General features: G+C 44.3%; 2 protein-coding genes across 3 annotated transcripts; both read left to right on the plus strand.

The window, feature by feature from the left end:
- The first annotated feature begins 548 nt into the window (after positions 1 to 548).
- On the plus strand, positions 549 to 7,451 carry RIMOC1 (RAB7A interacting MON1-CCZ1 complex subunit 1). Its single transcript, XM_044446864.1, has 6 exons — positions 549 to 668; positions 1,712 to 1,818; positions 4,332 to 4,478; positions 5,255 to 5,386; positions 5,616 to 5,730; positions 7,092 to 7,451. Exons 1-6 carry the CDS (start codon positions 578 to 580, stop codon positions 7,376 to 7,378), a joined length of 879 nt encoding a protein of 292 aa, XP_044302799.1. The 5' UTR covers positions 549 to 577; the 3' UTR covers positions 7,379 to 7,451.
- Positions 7,452 to 8,594: 1,143 nt separating this feature from the next.
- FBXO4 (F-box protein 4) lies at positions 8,595 to 15,721 on the plus strand. 2 transcript variants are annotated; one of them, XM_044446812.1, is made up of 7 exons: positions 8,595 to 9,041; positions 9,645 to 9,880; positions 11,687 to 11,898; positions 13,567 to 13,639; positions 14,321 to 14,490; positions 14,581 to 14,646; positions 15,488 to 15,721. In XM_044446812.1, the coding sequence occupies exons 1-7, from the start codon at positions 8,850 to 8,852 to the stop codon at positions 15,499 to 15,501; spliced, it is 963 nt and encodes a 320-aa protein (XP_044302747.1). In that variant the 5' UTR covers positions 8,595 to 8,849; the 3' UTR covers positions 15,502 to 15,721. The 2 variants fall into 2 exon arrangements, with proteins under 2 accessions (XP_044302747.1, XP_044302746.1); XM_044446811.1 differs by having other exon boundaries at positions 8,598 to 9,041; positions 14,581 to 14,756.
- Positions 15,722 to 17,261: the final 1,540 nt, after the last annotated feature.

The following is a 17,261-nucleotide window of genomic DNA, read 5'->3' on the forward strand; positions in this document are numbered from 1 at the left end:
AGGTTGGGGCTGGAAGAATTTGCAGCATCAAATGCCCAAACAAAAGGGCCCCTATAGCAAAAATCGCTTGCAACTAAAATCGTCGTGTCCCCATGCGTAGGCTGCAGAATCGTTGGACTCTTACGACTGCAAACCTATACTCTTAGCTGAAAGAAACTTCTTTCAAGTTAGAAGAACTTACTTCTGAGTAGACAAGTAAACATTAAACTATAAACGAAAAAAACTCCAAAATCACAAGAAATAAAGCACATCTTAGGAAATATAAAGACTCGTGTCTACGCTGCAGGTTTTTGGTTTTTGCTACACAAGGTCAGGCATTGTCTAACCCTGAGTGTTCTCGTTGAATGCTAAGCGGGAAGAGAACCCAGACATTAATGTAAGCTGTCGCTCTACACTTTTAGTATCTCTTGGGGCTACAACGCTTCCATTTAAGGAAACCACATGGCGCTCTCATCTACATCGTGTGACGTCAGGGGGCGGGGCTGAGGTGGAGGCAGGAGAGAGTGCTCACGTGAGAGAGCGGCTGAAGCGGTCACGTGGCACTCGTAAGGCAGTGGAGGCAGAGGCTCGAATCCTTATGGCAGGGGCCGGTTCTGCTGGTTGCTTGCAGGAGCGGCTTGCGGTGCTCAAGGAGAGATTGCGCGGTTGGAGCAAATACCGAGACTCCGGTAAGAGGAGCTGCTCGGCACGTGGCACGTATCCCGTTGGGAACTTTGGGCCGAACCTTAGCCCCCCTTTTTCCAATTCTAGGAAATAGGTTTGGAGCAAAAGGAAAAACTAGAGCTTTTGACTACAGTCCCCATTATATCTGGCCAACGGCCACGTTGCTGTGGTCGATGAGAGTTGTAATTCAAACAGTTCGAAAGGGCTGTTCACCTTGCGGAGGCTGCACTAGGACAAGGACTGGGTGGAACTGCTCCTTTACTCGTTTTCACTATTGCCCACATGCGGTGCGAAATTCTTGCTCTGCAAGCGGGGCTGAGCGCACACTTGAATTTAATGATGCTTTTGAGGCTGGATTGATCTCTAGTATGAGGGAGGGAGGGGGCTTTAATGCTTCGTCCTTGGCCATGACCCTGAACTGGGTTGGAGGAACCTGCCCTTGCAAACAATGTTGTTGCAAAATGACCCACTGAATCCAATGCACTGCTGCCCAGAATGCAACAGTAAGGTAAATGGAGGATCTCTTTCTGCTGCTCCAATGCAGACCAGTGAACAAGTGGCAGTAGTGAGAATGAGAAACAGAGCTAGTAGGCTTTGCAGATCCCTGTGGATACCAAATGTGTAGCTGTCAGCATGTGCCCTATTGCCTCTGGTCTGTAGAACTGCAGCCTGCCCTGTGCAAGTGTAGGTTTATGGTAAACCAGACTCCAACGCTCCAAAGGAATTAGTCACTTTACTCCACTCCTCACTTTGATAAAGTACTTGCTGAATGTACAGTTTCTGTGTTTCCTCCCACTCCTTAAGAACATAAGAGAAGCCTAGCTGGACTGGAACAAAGGCCCATGCAGTGCAGCATTATCTTTTTTCACTGCAGCAAGGAGATGCTCCAGAAAAATCCTGCTCCTGTTCTTCTACAGCAACAGGTTCCCCCACTCTTAGGTTTCTGTGCCAGAGGCTTTCTGATGTTAATGGAAATAGGGTGGCTAAATATTGATTGCATAGTTAATTTAGTTATGCCTTAATATGAACTTCATTCTCCCTTCTACAGATGACTTCCTAACACAGGCTTCTATTACACTGGAAAGCCTGACAGAGCTTTTGGAGGAACCCATAGAAAATTCCACACTTCCCAGATTTGTGCAGCTTTATACACAGGTATTGTGAAGTAAGACATTTTCTGCATCTTGGACTATGAGCCCAGTCATGCATTTCATTGAACTCAAAACCTTTAACTCATAGTGCTTAGCATCAAACTAAAAATGCTTAGTATAGGGGCATGAGAGATATTATTATTAAGTTTATTTCTCTACCACCCAATAGCCAAAGCTCTCTGGATGTGTACAAAAATTAGTAAAATACAATATAAAATTTAAATGGTCAAAACAGCACAAAATTTCATTATAAATTTAATTTTAACAACTTAAACAGATAGGTCAGGGTCATATAGCTCAGCTTGCTAAAACAGCTGACAGTACTCTCTCTTACCCACAACACTGTTTCAAGCTATTAAATGCCTAAGCAAAGATTATAAAGTTGCGCACCAGGCAAGCTTCAGACTTCATGTGAAAGAATAATTAGGAGTATGAAGGAAATGCATTTTACAATTGACCTGAATAATGATGTCACCTGTGTTGAACTGGAATGAAATTAAAATGAGTGGCACTGGGAATTAAGCTTAGGTATGGGCAGCCCAGTTTGTGAACCAGTTTTCAGTGACCAGTTAACATCTGTTGCCTGAGATGCAGTTGTTAGACTTGGTGACGGAACTTAAAAAATGAGTTTGATTATTTGTGACTGCAGTTGTGATTCCGTTGCTTTCATTTGCTTAAGGCTGCTGATACGCACTCTTTCTGCCTTGATAATTTTGTGGTTTGATCAGTATTGACCAGGGATCTCCATCATGCCACCAGTGAGTCCCCATAAAGCAAGACTTGAGCTATTCTCCAAGCTATTCTTCCCCTTGCAAGTGAATATCTCTGGCAGGACTGACCTTCCCTCTCCCTCCACCTGCATTTCCAGCAGGGATCCTTCTTTCCCCCTCTGTAGATAAATTGAGTAATTGCTCTGTACACTCCCATGGGAGATAGAGAAGCACCTAGTGCGCACAGTGATGCACACCCTGCTCAACTTCTTCACAGTTTTGCGATTGGTTTGCCGTTCGTCCGCAGCAGCCAGTGTGGGTGGTGTCAGAGCACTTTCTTAAAATGCCAAATGCTGCCCATGGGCTCAAAAAGCTTGGAAAATCCTGATGTAGATCACTTGTGCTTTAAACTTACTTTGGGGATAGGGACTTGAAAAAAAATCATATGAATTAAAAAAGCAAGATAATCACCTTAGATTTGCTCAGATTGCTTTGCTTTCTTCCTTATACTACTACTGTTAATATGACTAGAATATCTTAAGTGGTTGATAAATACAGCTGTAGTTAGTACATAACAATGTGTGCTAACATTATTTAGCAACAAGTACATAATGCTAGCACACAGAGAAGCTGCCTTTTATTTATTACATTTATATTCTACCTTTGTCTTTCAAGGAACTCAAGGCAATTTACATAATTCTTAATTTTATCCTCACAACAGCCCTATGAGGTAGGTTGGGCTGAGAGTCTGTGACCAGCCCAAACTCATCCAGTGAGCTCCATGGCTGAGTGGGGGCTAGAACCCAGAGTCCAAGTCCAGCATTCTCAACCACTACACCACACTGACTCTCTTTGATCAGGTCAGACCATGTCCCTGATCAACACACTGCCAGTAAATATTGGGTTAATCTACTCACAGTTTGCATTGGTGCACATCGCTTCCACTTGGCACAACCAGTTGTAGATTGTTTTCCGATGTGCAAACCTGAGCAGTTGTAGGTTAATCAACTGTTATGCACAATTGCTTGGCCATCTATCCCAGCCTTCTCCAACCTAGTATCTCCAGATGTTTTGCACTGCAGCTTATATTATCCTTGACCATGGTGGGAAGGGAGGTAGGGTGAGAAGCATCTCGAGATGGCCAGTTTATGGAGACTCGTGCCACTGAATGGTCTCTACTCTGGCTAGCAGTAGCTGATAAGAGAAACTGTGGAGTATGCTGTTTGTCCCTTTGCTTTAAATTGTATTGAACTTGAGACCTGCTGTACACAAAATGTGTTATACTACCAAATTGTGAACCTTTTCAGAAAAGCCTTATGGTTCATGAGTTGCTTCAAGGAATTGGATCAGTCTGGCATGTCAATGTAGAGAGCAGTGAACAGAGAGTATTGCTGTCAAAATCCTAGGAGACGTATCAGGATTTCATGCTCTAGAACCCACATAAGGAAGGCCTGATCCATAATCCTAAGCATTTGATGATTGGCAGTGGTAATTTTGCCTGCTCTGTAAAGGTTTTATTTCTGATTTCTGTATTCCAAGATGCAGCCTTGACTTGAAGAAGGGATTACAGGGTGCACGCCAGTGATTGTGCAAACTGAGTCCAGACCATTCCAGAGCTTAGTAAACCCTTCCCTTGCACTTATTTTAGTATCTGGTTTTAGGAATCCTTGAGTAGTAGAGGAAGGGGAGAAAGCACATTCAGGCCAGCTTAAATGTTACTTAATTTTCAGTGATTTTACCTAGCAACAAGGTGCAGCATCAGCAGGTTGCAGCTCACAGGGCTTATATTTTTTCCCCATTCCTAAAGGCTGTGCTGGATATCACATACTTTGAAGAAAACCAGCTTGTTGATGAAGAATTCCCAGAAGAGTCCTCACTGTGGAAAGTTGAGGATATAATCCGTGCACTTTCAGAACCCGAAGTCTTGGTCAATGAGAGCAGTGCATCCCAAGAAGTGAGTAGCAAAGCATGATTGCTATTTAAAAGGAAAAAATCATGTGCAGTACAAAAAATCCTAACTAAAATGAAACTCTCAATGTCAACTGATTTTTCCAATTCCAGTTGTGTTGGTCTCCAGTGAACATTTTTAAGCTGATCTTAATAGCATCAGTGAAACTGACAAAGCTTCTTTTAGGGCAGCTAATGCTCCTGAACATAATTCAGGGAAAGAAGTACAAAGAGAAAAGACAGCTGGGGATATGTGTCATGGGACTGTGTGAATAATACAGTCATCGTTGACACTAATAGGGGCTTGGTTGTATTCACTATATAGTTGTAAAAAAGGAGTGGACAACCAGTGGTACAATGGCTGTGCACTTTTGCTAGCTACACGTCCATGCAGATGATAGTGTGGTGGGGAAGTTGGAGTAGTTGAAAAAGGGAGGCGAAAATGCATGGGCCATCCATTTTTAACACTGGCCCTACACATTGCAGGCTCTGGGCTCGCCACCTGTGATGTGGCACCTGACAGATTACTCTGAAAGGAAATGCAGCTCTCTTAAAAAGGATTCCCTGCTCCTGCTTTGAAAGAGTTGTCTTAGAAACAGTTGGGCTTGCTGTATATTGGGGACCTATGTTATTGTAAGGCTAGCATGGGTGTATTTTGAAAACCTGGTTCCCTTCCATTAGCAGACATGAAACTCTGCCTGTAGGTCCTGGATATGCTGTGTTTATCTCATCACGGCTCAAGCTCATACATTGATGTCAATGGGTGTTTTTCTCCATTTTTAGCCATTCACACTACTTAGTACAGAGCTACTTGAATGTCTTTATTGGAGAAGAGGAGCCTTGCTGTATATGTTCTGTCACACACTTAAAGGAAGGAAAGAATGGTTGACAAAGAAGGTGGATTTGCTTAAAAAGGTATGTGCCCTTTCCTTTAAAAAGCTGTCATGGGCCCACTGAAGCTCTCACTTGGACAACAGGTGTCTCCCAGAGGCCTCCATCTATAGTGGGTGCACAGCATCACTGCTTGGCTGGGAAAGGGAAAGGCCTTGGCCACCCCTGAAGCCAAAATGGCTCCTGCTGAAAAAGATGAGGAGGATAAGTGATATAGTGCATGGCCTCCTAAACATTATCTCCTCTCCTTTAGTTTCTTCATGAAGGGATCCATTACTTGGTGAAGATGCTCGAATTTAGATGTCCAGATACTCCAAATGAGGAATTCGAATCTCGAGATGCAGCCACAGCTAGACTGGTGCATGAAGGTAAAGCTTCAGTGTGGTGCTACCCCCACCTTCTTTGAAAGTTTCACATAAAAGAAGCATGAATAAGGAGCAAAGAAGAATGATTTGCAACTGTTAAACCAGTGGAGAAAGAATAGAGGCCATGTCCCACTAGTTGTCTGTCAGATGTGGAGCAGTAGTGACCAAGTTGGGCTGGAGTTCTGGGTTCTTGTCCCCACTCTGCCATGAAACGCACTGTTGGATTTTGGCCCAGTCACAGACTGTTGTAAAGATAAACGCAGAAGAGAACTTTGGAAGCTGCTTTGGTTCCTTTGAAGAAGAAAGGCAGTGTATAAATGAAATGTAATAAGAATAACAGTCCTTTGCATTCAATGTTCCTGATGGAAACCAGTTTATTTGGCAGTAAGTTTCTAGCTTCTGTTGCAGCTTATATCGCATTGTAGTCTGTGAGCCTTTAGTCTAGCTTTTGCCAAGCTGGTGCCCTCCAGGTATGCTGGACTATAGCATGTAGCATATACTTGTAAATATAGCTTATGCAGTTGTTAATGAAACTGGACTTACAGCAGGGGTGGACAATATGTGCATTCTCCCAGATTTTTGTGAAGTTCTCACTGACCTGAAATTCCCACATGCCAGTGGGAAAAGCCCATTTTCAAAGGGAAAAATGGGCTTCCTCATGGCAAGAGTGGCTATTCCAATGCAAAATACGCCATCTTTCCTGCCCCATACATTTGAATATGGGGACTTGGTGCCTGTGTGATCCTTATTGGGGGTCTGAGGGGCAACATGACCCTACAAACCTGAGAAGTTGCCACTCCTGACTGGCCTACAGTCTTCTCTGCTGAGACCAATTTAATTATTTTATAATTTTCACCCAAGATTGACTGCTGAAGTTGTTTACAATTAAATTACTCAATAATATTGTAGAGGCAATCATTTCTGTTAGATGTATTTGGATTTGGGGAGCTTGCTCACAAAATATGCAGGTACATTCAGTTCAAAGCCCTGAACGCAAGCACAAGTGTGAGTATGTATCCATTCCCATCTTGAAACCCTTGGTATTGGATGGGATATAAATGTTTTAAATAAATGAATTCAAGTCCAATTTGCACAAATTTCCTCCATAGACTGTTTTTGTCTGTAGAGAAATGGCACAAATTTCAGGAGAACTGCATGAATCACAGCTTGGTTTCCACAAAGCCCTTGTTCATACAGAGCAAGCAGAAAACAGGAATCAGGTACAAGATGAACCATGAAATGGTGAAATCCAGGTGATTCAAACATTGCTTGTTTTCCCATCCCTCCTTCCTTGGCAGCCAGAAGGGATTTCTGCATATCCAAATTTTTATTCCACTTGAACTGTGTTTCCTCCCCTTTGGCAGGTATATTCAGTGATACTCATCTACTGGCCATGATGTACTGTGGAGAAATGTGTTACTGGGGACTGAAATACTGTGCAAAAGAGAAAGAACAAACACAAAGTACAGAGTCAGAATTGACCAGTAACCTACCCAGCGGTTCGCACATCAAGGTTCTGGATTTTCGAGAGACAGGAGAGAAAATGTTGCAGAAATACATCAGTGTATGTGAAGGACCCTTAAGACTGCATGACTGGGATACCAAAAATGCAAAGCTTATATTGGACTATTTTAAACAGCTAACAACCTAGTTGACTTAAAACACACAATGTATGTACTTTTCTACAGCAAAGCATGATTAAACTTGGAAAATGTGCCTCTTAATTGTGTGATTTATAACTTAAAATCCAGCGTTTCAGAACACATCCTGACTTAAATTGCACAAAAATGTTGGAATGATTGTACCAGCTACTGTACGATGATCCTTCAAAACTATTCCAGGAAGTAGCATTTTGCAAAAGTACTTTCCCTCAATTTAAATAACTGAGACTATCAACAGAGTGAGGTGTTTCCTTCATTTATTGCAATAGACGGGAATCTCTCCAATGTACAAACGTACAAAGCAGCTCCTTTGGCCCCTCAATCTGTTCACCACAGCCTTCTCCTTTTCCCTCATTGGGCGAGGTACTAGGAAACTACAATCTTTCCATCTGCCTAGTTCATATTCCCTGTCTCATCCCATTACACACATCAACTTTGCATTATAATTAGTTTACTGTCTATTCAAGGTGAGTTAATAGCAACCTATTACACCTGCATACTTAGTAGTTCACTCCTCTAATTTCACCTTGCCCTACGACCCCGTCTCATAAAACTACTGGGAGGATGAGATAGGAAGTAGCATGCTTTCTTTTCAAGCCAATTATCATTTCTCAACATTCCTTCAGAAATACTTCATGACTTGGTTATTGCTGGCTCATCACTGAGTTTATTTCCTTCACTTCTGATTTAGTTTTCTAAATTTTGTTGGGTTTTGATATGCCCAAATTTTCTTCAGAAGCACCGTTAAGGGACAGGAAGGAATAGAGCAGGGACTGTTTGGATTCCAGCTTTTGCAAAATGATCTTCAGTGTTCAGGATTGTGCAAAAATCAGTTTTGCACCCCCAACTACTCTGGACAGTATCTAGTGTTAGCTTTAGAGTACACTTATTAAAATGCCTGGAACTTATTTGAGTAATGTAAATCCTGTTCAGTTGGAGGGGTTTATAATGCTCAGGACTAACATTAGATACTGGAAAGATGGGTGCATCTTACTGTATCTTTACAGTATTTAGCAAGCACAAAATACAGATACATCTTAGTTTTTGAGGTTTTATTACCAAACCCCTCTCCAGCTCTGCGAGGTTAAGTCATGTAACATGCAACCTAGAGCAAGGTCGACACCGGAAACAGTCCCAGCATGCCATTTTTCCGTTTCCACATAGCACAAGATTGCGTGGACAGTGAACTATCTCGAGGTTGCGCAAAAGTGGGCAAGTAAACTTGGCATCAGGTGGAGCCGGCCGGAGAAAAGGCGTGGATGAGCCGCCAAAGAGGCGGAGCCGGCCAACTCTACAAAGCGCGCCATCCCGATGCGCGGGGACCGCGCGCCGGGGCTCTGCGAGAGGGCGATCCAGCGCGCACATCCTGGCGGGACTCTCTTCCGAAGGGCGGGCAAGGAGCGCGGCAAGCGGCGTGGCTTGTGATCCCCGCCTCCCTCCCTCCATCTCCGGCATCGCGTCATGGCCACGGGCAGCGGCGGGGACTGGCGGCGCTTCGAGGCCGCGCTGCGCAGCAGCCTCCGCCTCCTGCGGGACAAATGGGGACCTCCGGAAAGGCTGCCGGCGAGGAAGGGCGAGTGCGCACGGCCAGCCCGCGGCGACGGGGAGGACGAGCAGCCGCAGCAGCAGCCCAGCGCCTTGGAAGCCCTGCCGGTGGGCGTCTCCGCCCCTGCCCCTGCCCGTACCGCGGTCCTTCCTGCCGTCGTGTGAACGGCGGCGCTGGACAAGCGTCCGGGGCCCCTCCGTCCTGCTGCTGCCGCTTCTGGAGGTGACGAGGCTTTGGGACGGTCCCGCGCCGATCCTTCCCTCGCACTCTCCCGCGGCCACCCGGTGCCGCGGGTTTCGCTTCCGTAAACAGCGGGTGACGTTGTCCACGCGTCCCAGCAAGCGCGCTTGCTCTTTGGGAGGACAAGTGTTGTCGCGGGGAAGGGGCGGCCTGGGTGAGCGCGCCCTGCTGGCTTTCTGCTGCAGAGGTTTTGCCGCGCGGTGCTTTCTTTGCAGCAGGGCTAACACCTGAATAGCTCCAGGTGTAATGCTGGTCGATCATGGGGAAATGTGAAAAGAGGAAAGGGGGTGTTTCTAATAGGGGACTGTTGTTTAACCCATTCCAGCACGTGGCCATTAAAATAACCTTGGCACAATTTTGAAAGTATGCTTTGCTTTTTTAAAAGAAAAACATTTACGTGGGACTCCTCTTTTCTGAAACTTCCCTATAGATTAATTTGTGTGGGATTCATTGTTTCTTACTTTTTTCAGATAGATGTGAAGTTATACATCATGTCCTTCCTCACACCAAAAGATCTGAGCTATTTGGGAAGCACCAACCGCTATTGGAGGCTAGCAGTCCAGGACCCCTTGCTATGGAGATATTTTCTGTTTCGAGATCTCTCTTCTTGGCATTCTGTTGACTGGAAGTCACTGCCAGATCCAGACATATTTAATAGATCGTTTGCTGAGCTACATGACAGTTCTCTGTGTGACTACATGGCTGTGTAAGTACCTTCTCACATAGAGGCAATTTGTAGTGCTGAAGAATTTGGTGCACTGCATTTCCCATTTATTTATTTATTTATTTGTTTGTTTGTTTGTTTATTTAAAAGATTTGTATGCTGTCCATTACTGTTGTCTCTGGATGGCTTACAAAATTACTTCAGAATAAAATTAATTAACTATTTCACGCAGAGCCTTATTTAAATAAGTCATATCACTAAAATTATGTGTTAAAATATTGGCCGAATAAAAAGGTCTTGACCTGGCACTGAAAAGCATATAATGATGGCACCAGGCAGATCTCTCTAGGGAGTGCATTCCATAGTTGGGGCGCCACTGCAGAGAAGGCCCTCCTCCAAATACTCTGCCTCCTAACCTATTTCAAGGAGGGTTCCCGGAGGAGGGCCTCTGCTGCCGATCTTAGGGGGCGGGAGGGCAAGTAGGGAAAAAGACGTTCTTTTGGGTATCCTGGTCCCAAGCCATTTAGAGCTTTATAGGTAATAACCAGCACCTTGAAATGAGCCTGGACTTCGATGGGAAGCCAGTGGAGCTGATAGAGGACTGGGGTTATATGAGAATAATGACCAGTCCCCGACAGCATCCTGGCAGCTCTGTTTTGCACCATCTGAAGTATCTGGACTGTCTTCAAGGGCAGCCTCACGTAGAGCGCGTTACAGTAATCCAAACGGGAAGGAACCAGTGTGTGTGTCACTAGGCAGTTCTCCAGGTAGGGACGCAGCTGATAGATTAGCCAAAGCTGAAGGAAAGCGCTCCTTGTCCCCACTCAGTAGCCAAAACAGTAGCATGTTTACCTGCTGCAGTTCAAAGCAGCTTAAGTGAGTAAGGCAGTTGCCATCCTCGGGCTTACAGCCTGCGGCAGGGGTCCTAAAATGTTTTCACCAGGGGGCCAGTTGAAAGGTGCCGGTGCCGGGCGCGGGCCAGCGAGAGGCGGGGGTGGCATGCGCGGGACGCGCGGCTTGGGGAGGCGAGGCACGGGTGGGGCGGGCGCACGAGGTAGCAGCTTGCTCGCTCGGAGATCATTTTCTCTGAGCGAGCAAACCGCTGCCTCTCCACGCGCAAGATGAGGTGCACGGCGGTGGGTGCGGGCGTGCATGAGCCACATCCAAATGGGCATGGCGGGCCGGATAAGGGCTCCGGGCCGTAGTTTGAGGACTCATGGTCTAAGGAATCAGGAAGAGGAAGAAAAATGCAAAACTTGGGCCTCCAGGTATTAATGCCAATGTTCTGGTGGCAGGAGAAGAGCAAACAAGCTCTCGGTAACTGTTCCCTCTTGAGCTGACGCATGAGGCCAAACTGGTCCCCACACTGCCATAGTATTTATTCTGGGAAGCAAGGATGCGCCCCTCCAGGAGCCCTTGGTCTAATATGTATCCCTCATTTCCTAAATCTTAGTTTATCGTGGGCTCCCAGTGCTATCCTATCCTTGCAGTTATCTTTTCCCTTCATACATAGCTTCGATTGAGATACAGCATTGACTTCTTTTCTATGCTCTCTCTGGAGGCCTTATTTATTTAAACCTTTTGTAGCCGTCCCTTATGCATGGTATCTCAGGGTGGCTTACAGTCATTAAAACAAGCACAATAAAACAGCAATCTTAGCATAATAAATAACAATTAACCAAAAATGCAAATTAAATAAGTTAAATAAAAGTGACTGTTAAACATTATAATTTAAATTAGTTTTTTAAATAACAATTAAAAAGTGTATAGATGATGCTGGAAATGTGTGCCACCCTTTAAGACTTGCCAGCTGGATTTTATTATTAAGTTGTTGTTTTTTCAACAAAGGTATAAGAAGTGCTGTTCCAGTCGCAAAAGGTCCCCAACGTCCACTTATGAAGCCTTGACTTCCTTCTTACAGTCATTGATCTCACAAGCAGAGCCTCGCTTTGCAATGTTTGGGCCAGGTTTGGAAAACTTGGATGAATCTTTGGTTCATAAAATGATGACGAATCCAGAGATTTTGCCATCAGCTGCTATATCTTCTAGACAAATACATGGTAATATAATTTTCTTCTTTCTTCTAACTAAGCAAGCAAAGAAAAACATACTGGCTGCTTTCTAGGCCTGCTATAGAAGATCCTTTAACCCATCCTTTTTTTATTTATTATATTTGTATTCCTCCTCTCTCCCATTGTGGAAGTGGTCTCCCCTCCCAGCTCAGGCAAGCCACAAACCTGTTTAGCTTCAACATGCCTCATGTAACTTCAGACTATATTCTGGATTTTCTGTTAGGCAACTCATCTAGAATTATACTGGATTCCTATTAAAGCGGTTGGTTATAATCTTTAAAGGCTACATGGCTAAAATATCTGAAGGACTGCTTCAGCCATATTATCCTGTTCTTGCGCCAAAATGTTCTGTGGAATCTCTTCTGCAAATACCATCAGTGGGAGATACACACTGCACCTTTACAAAGATCACCTTCTCTGTGGACGCACCCTAACTCTGGAATGCCACCTAAAGGAGATGCAATTGGTGTCCACACCATTTTCTTTATAGTGCCAAATTAAAAAGTTTCTTTCTGCCTTAAATTTAATTTATTTTTAAACTGAGAATAATATTCACATTTTGAAATGTGTACATTTTCTTCCGTGTTATGACATAGTAATGCTATTCGTATGTTGAAAACTGAACATTTTGGAACATCCCAAATGTCTGTCAGTAAAAGGTACTTTGCAACCATAATTTGAATAAGGAATGAATGAATAACTATGCTGAAAATCTTACAGAGAGGGTTTTTAAAAAGCACATGTCCAGACATCATTTAACTCTACTTTTTCTATATAAGTCTTCATTGCACTGTTTTAATATTTACAGAAGAAAGACTATGTAACAATACATGGACTCTTTGTCTGAAATTCTACGAGAAAATTTTTCATAACCCATACTAATTTAATTTTTCTTTCCCTGCATTTTTCCAATTACTTTCCAGGCCTTCATATTGCTAACTGTCACACCCAAGAATTCCTCCCCATCTCTATTCAGCGGGCTCTCCATTAGAGCTAAACATTGGGGAAACCTCAACCGGTGCTAATGCAGAGAGCCTTTTTGCTTTCTTTAACCTCCTCGTGGGAGTAGGGAATGGAGGAAAGGGCTGGGTAGGAAGGTAAAAGCTCCTCCTACCCATTTATGATGCATTTACACTATAAAAAGAATATCGTCAACACTTTTAACACAGCATGTCATTTAGGCAATTCCTTAAAAAGTAGTTGCGTGGCTGTATTCTGACCTTTGCAAGGACACAAATGGATCCTCAGGAATACATGTGGTTACCATTTTCTGTGTATAAGATGCTACTTTTTCTTAAAAACATTTACTTAGAAATGAAGGTGCGTCTTATACACGGGGGGCTGTGGGTGCACTGGGGGGGAGACTGGTGTGCATGGGGGAGATGCGCACAGGGGGCGGTGAGCGTGGGCGGGGGCAGCAAAGCAGCACTCGTGGGGGGCGCGTGGGGGGCGGTGCATGGGGGCGGCGTGTGCGGGGCGGGAAAGCGGTGCGCGTGGCGGGGAGGCGGTGAAGCGGCCTGTGCACGGCATCAGCTTGTTCGCTGGAGATGGGTAGGAAAAGTGGGGGGCGTCCTATACATGGGGGCGTCTTATAGATGAAAGAATACGGTATTTATATCCTGCATGTGATTTTTATCCCTTTTTTTCCTATTACAGGGATAGGATCAGGAGTCACATTTAATTTGAATAGCCAGAAATTCAATATTCTGACACTGTATTCCCAAACCAGGTAAGGATTGTTTTGCGGGGGGGGGGGGCAGTCAGGGGGATGTAAAGGCTATTTCATTAAGTCCTGTGTCTATGGAAGCATCTCTCAAAGAAGGCACTGGCCACAATCCAAAGCACTGCTTGACTTATTCCATGCACACAGCAAGAAATTGGGGTTGCATTTTTCAAAGGGCAATTCTCTCAAGATCCAATCTACAAGTGAATTATTTATTTATACTTCAGCTTGCAGCCTGGCTTAAATATAAACAAATGGCATTATTATTCCTCCTAAGGCACTAGTCCTCAGTTCTTTAAATCTAGAGCAGTTTTTCTGTCTTATTTCCCTTCTATACTTTTAGGTGTTTACAGGATTTATATGTTGCTCTGTTTCTAATAAGATTCTTGACTAGTGATCAGTAAACATTAAAAAAAAAACATTTAACTTCAAAGTATGCCAATAAAACCTTGGCTGGCCATTCATTCAGAGGAAAATGTCTTCAGCAAGGGCTGGAAAGAAAACTTGCCCATCTGATGAACAGGACGAAGTGGCATAGATAGAGTCTGAGTAGACTCCAAAAAGGACTACAGACTTGTATAGGAGCCAGGAGTGCCTAATCTGATTACTTCAGTGACCAGGCCAGGTAGTAAAGGAGGAGGGCTATTTTTCAAATATCTTGAAAAAGCTCGTCATCTTTCTTTTCAGCAAAGAAAGACGCAGAGCAAAGGAAGACAATAGCAACCCCATCAACAAGATGTTCCACGAAGAGAACAGCCTCGATGGGACAACACAATGCACTCTGATTGAACACATTAAAAACATGTGCAGGCTAATTGATGGGTTCATCTATGTTGCAGATGCTGAGGCTAATAAAAGTAAGGGCTTCTAAATGATGCCGGCACTTATCAAAGGATGTTTGCTGGTGCAGTTGGTAGAAGGTATTGAAACAAGGTCTCTCTTTGCAGGGCACAGTCGTCAAATTGAACGTGCTCGGATGGCAGCAATGCTTGATCCAACTCTTGGACCTTCAGGTAGACCTCTGCTGGTTTTGTCCTGCATTTCGCATGCTGGGACTGAAAGGATTCCTTGTATTTACATGGCACACCAGCTGCAGCTAAACCTCCTTGACCAACCATGGATGGTACCTTTATTTCTTTCTCCTTAAGTGTCTTTTCTGTCTTTGCATCATGAAGCTGATTAACATTAACTCCAGGAAGTACTTCTCCATATTATATAGCTAACAGTGCAATTGGATATATCAACAGTAAGGCACCAATTTTCTGTCGAGGTCCATGCTACCTTGGTTCAAACTTCTTGGAGTCTGCATTCCAGCAGCAGGTATGGCCATAACCAAGAGTGCTAGGCCTTGAAGTATATGTTACAGGTGTAACTCTTCCCTTTGTTCAGTACAGATTTGCATTCAGGCATTCTCCATCCCCAGCTTCTGCAAGATTTCTACCATCAGCACTGTAGTTGGTAGGATATGGCACACCAAAGAACTACCAACAGCCCAAGGCCAGGGCAGTGACAGGCATGGTCTAGAGAGAGCCTGGAAGTTTGCATTTTGCTTGCAGGCCAACAGTCCCTCACCCTGTCCATGTCCATTCACATATAAGTCTGATTAAGTTTATTGGGACTTTTTCACAGTTGAATGGATGCAGAATTACAGGTGAATTGCATAATTTGTACAAGATGTGGCCGAGTTAGTTGTTCGACTTGTTGCGATTTTTGTTTTGTTTCTGGAGGGTTGGACAAATTCATGGAAGATAGATCTACAGATAGCTATTACTTTCCATGGTATAGATAAAGGTTCCATAACATGCTGGGACCAAACTTCATGGAGAAACCCATATGTTTTCTTTGGTTTTACAGGTTCAGGACACTGAAGCTGCCACATTAGCTGGACTACTGGATGGAATTCAGTGGCTATTGGAACAAACTGAACATAAAAACACACAATGATCAGGAGGGATCGTTAAGAGGGCCAATAGACTTTTTGTTCAGCTTGCCTTATTTTAATGCCATTCTTGATGTGAGCACCATTTTTCTTTCTAATTTGATATGCTTCAGAAGTGACTGTTATTAAAAAGGATCTGTGCTGTCACACTCTATGCATTTTGAAATGTAGGTTTAAAAATACAAAAAGAGGGCAGCATCAGGGCCTGTTCCAGTCTTTTGACAGCCTTGCTATACCACTTGGTTAGCCTGTACCAGATGCCCCTTTCCCATGATAGGCTTATCCCAATGGTGGAACCTTTCTAGTTGGTGCTTGGTGGCTTCCATTTTTTACTTCCCATAATGCCTCAGGCATAGTTCTCAACATGTGAGGAAGACTATTGTTCTGTCAGCTAGCCATGAGTGCTGGAGAAATATACCAAAAGATATCTGGTGGGAAACCAGGCTTGGGTAGGGTTAAAAGAAATCAAAAGCACGGGCATAAGATGATGGATACCTGCTTGGCAATAGTATGGAAAGTTGTAATTTGAGTTGTAATTGATCCCATATGGAACACGAGTAAGCAGTAGCTGGAAAAACGGCAGATGTAATTTGAGGTTACATTAACAGAAGGATAGTTTGAAAATCATGGGAAGTAATATTTATTTAACATGTCTGTATCCTGCCCTTTACAGTGTCTCAGTGGCAATAACAGATAAATAAGATGCAGCATCACGATAACATAAAATCAGCATTAAAACAATACTAACTTTTAAAATGCTGGGAAAATAAAAGGTTTTGGCCTGGTGCTGAAATGAACCCAGCGTCAGTGCCAGGCACACCTCTCTGAGGAGCCCATTCCACAGCTGGGGTGCCACTACAGAGAAGGCCTTCTCCGGGTAGCCACTCTTCTGATTTCCTTCAAAGAGGGCTCCTGGAGAAAGACCTCTGCTCCAGATCTTAGGAGCCAGGCAGTTATATATGGAAGGAGGTGCTCCTTCAAATATCTAGGTCCTAAGCCATTTAGAGCTTTGTACATCATCACTAGCACCTTAAATTGGGCCCGGGCTTCAATCGAAAGCCAGTGCAGATGGTACAGGACCAGCGTTATATGTATACAGTGGTACCTTGGCTCACGAACTTAATCCATTCCAGGACTCCGGTCGTGACCCAAATTGGTCGTGAGCCAAGTTAAATTTCCCCATAAGGTTCAATGTAAATAAGGTTAATCTGTTCTGTAACCATTTTTTACTTGGGGGGGGTGGGGAGATGGCCGCGATCGTGCTGGTTGGTGGGGGGGAATGGCCGAGATTGCGCCCATCTTTCCTGCAGGAACACGCCCATGATCACGCCCGTCTTTCCTGCATGAATGCACCTGCGATCGTGGCCATCGTGGCCCCACTCAGAGTGGGGAGATGGGTGCGATCTTGGTCACCACCCAATGCAGAGTTTGTGACCCACATCAAAATTTTCATGAAATTTTTGTTTGCAACCCGATTTGGTTGTGAACCAAGGCTAGCAGGGACCACTGTATATCTGCTGGTCCTTGCTAGCAACCTGGCCGCTCTCTTCTGAACCAACTGAACTATCTGGATCGTCTTCAAGGGCACCCTAATGTAGAACGTGTTACAGCAGTCCGATTGTGAGGTTACCAGACCATGGGTCACTATTCCAAGGCCTGCTCATCCAAGTAAGCATGTAGTTGATGGAT

This window comes from Varanus komodoensis, unplaced genomic scaffold (assembly GCF_004798865.1).
Source record: "Varanus komodoensis strain SLA01 unplaced genomic scaffold, ASM479886v1 scaffold5, whole genome shotgun sequence".
NCBI classification, from domain to species: Eukaryota; Metazoa; Chordata; class Lepidosauria; order Squamata; family Varanidae; genus Varanus; species Varanus komodoensis.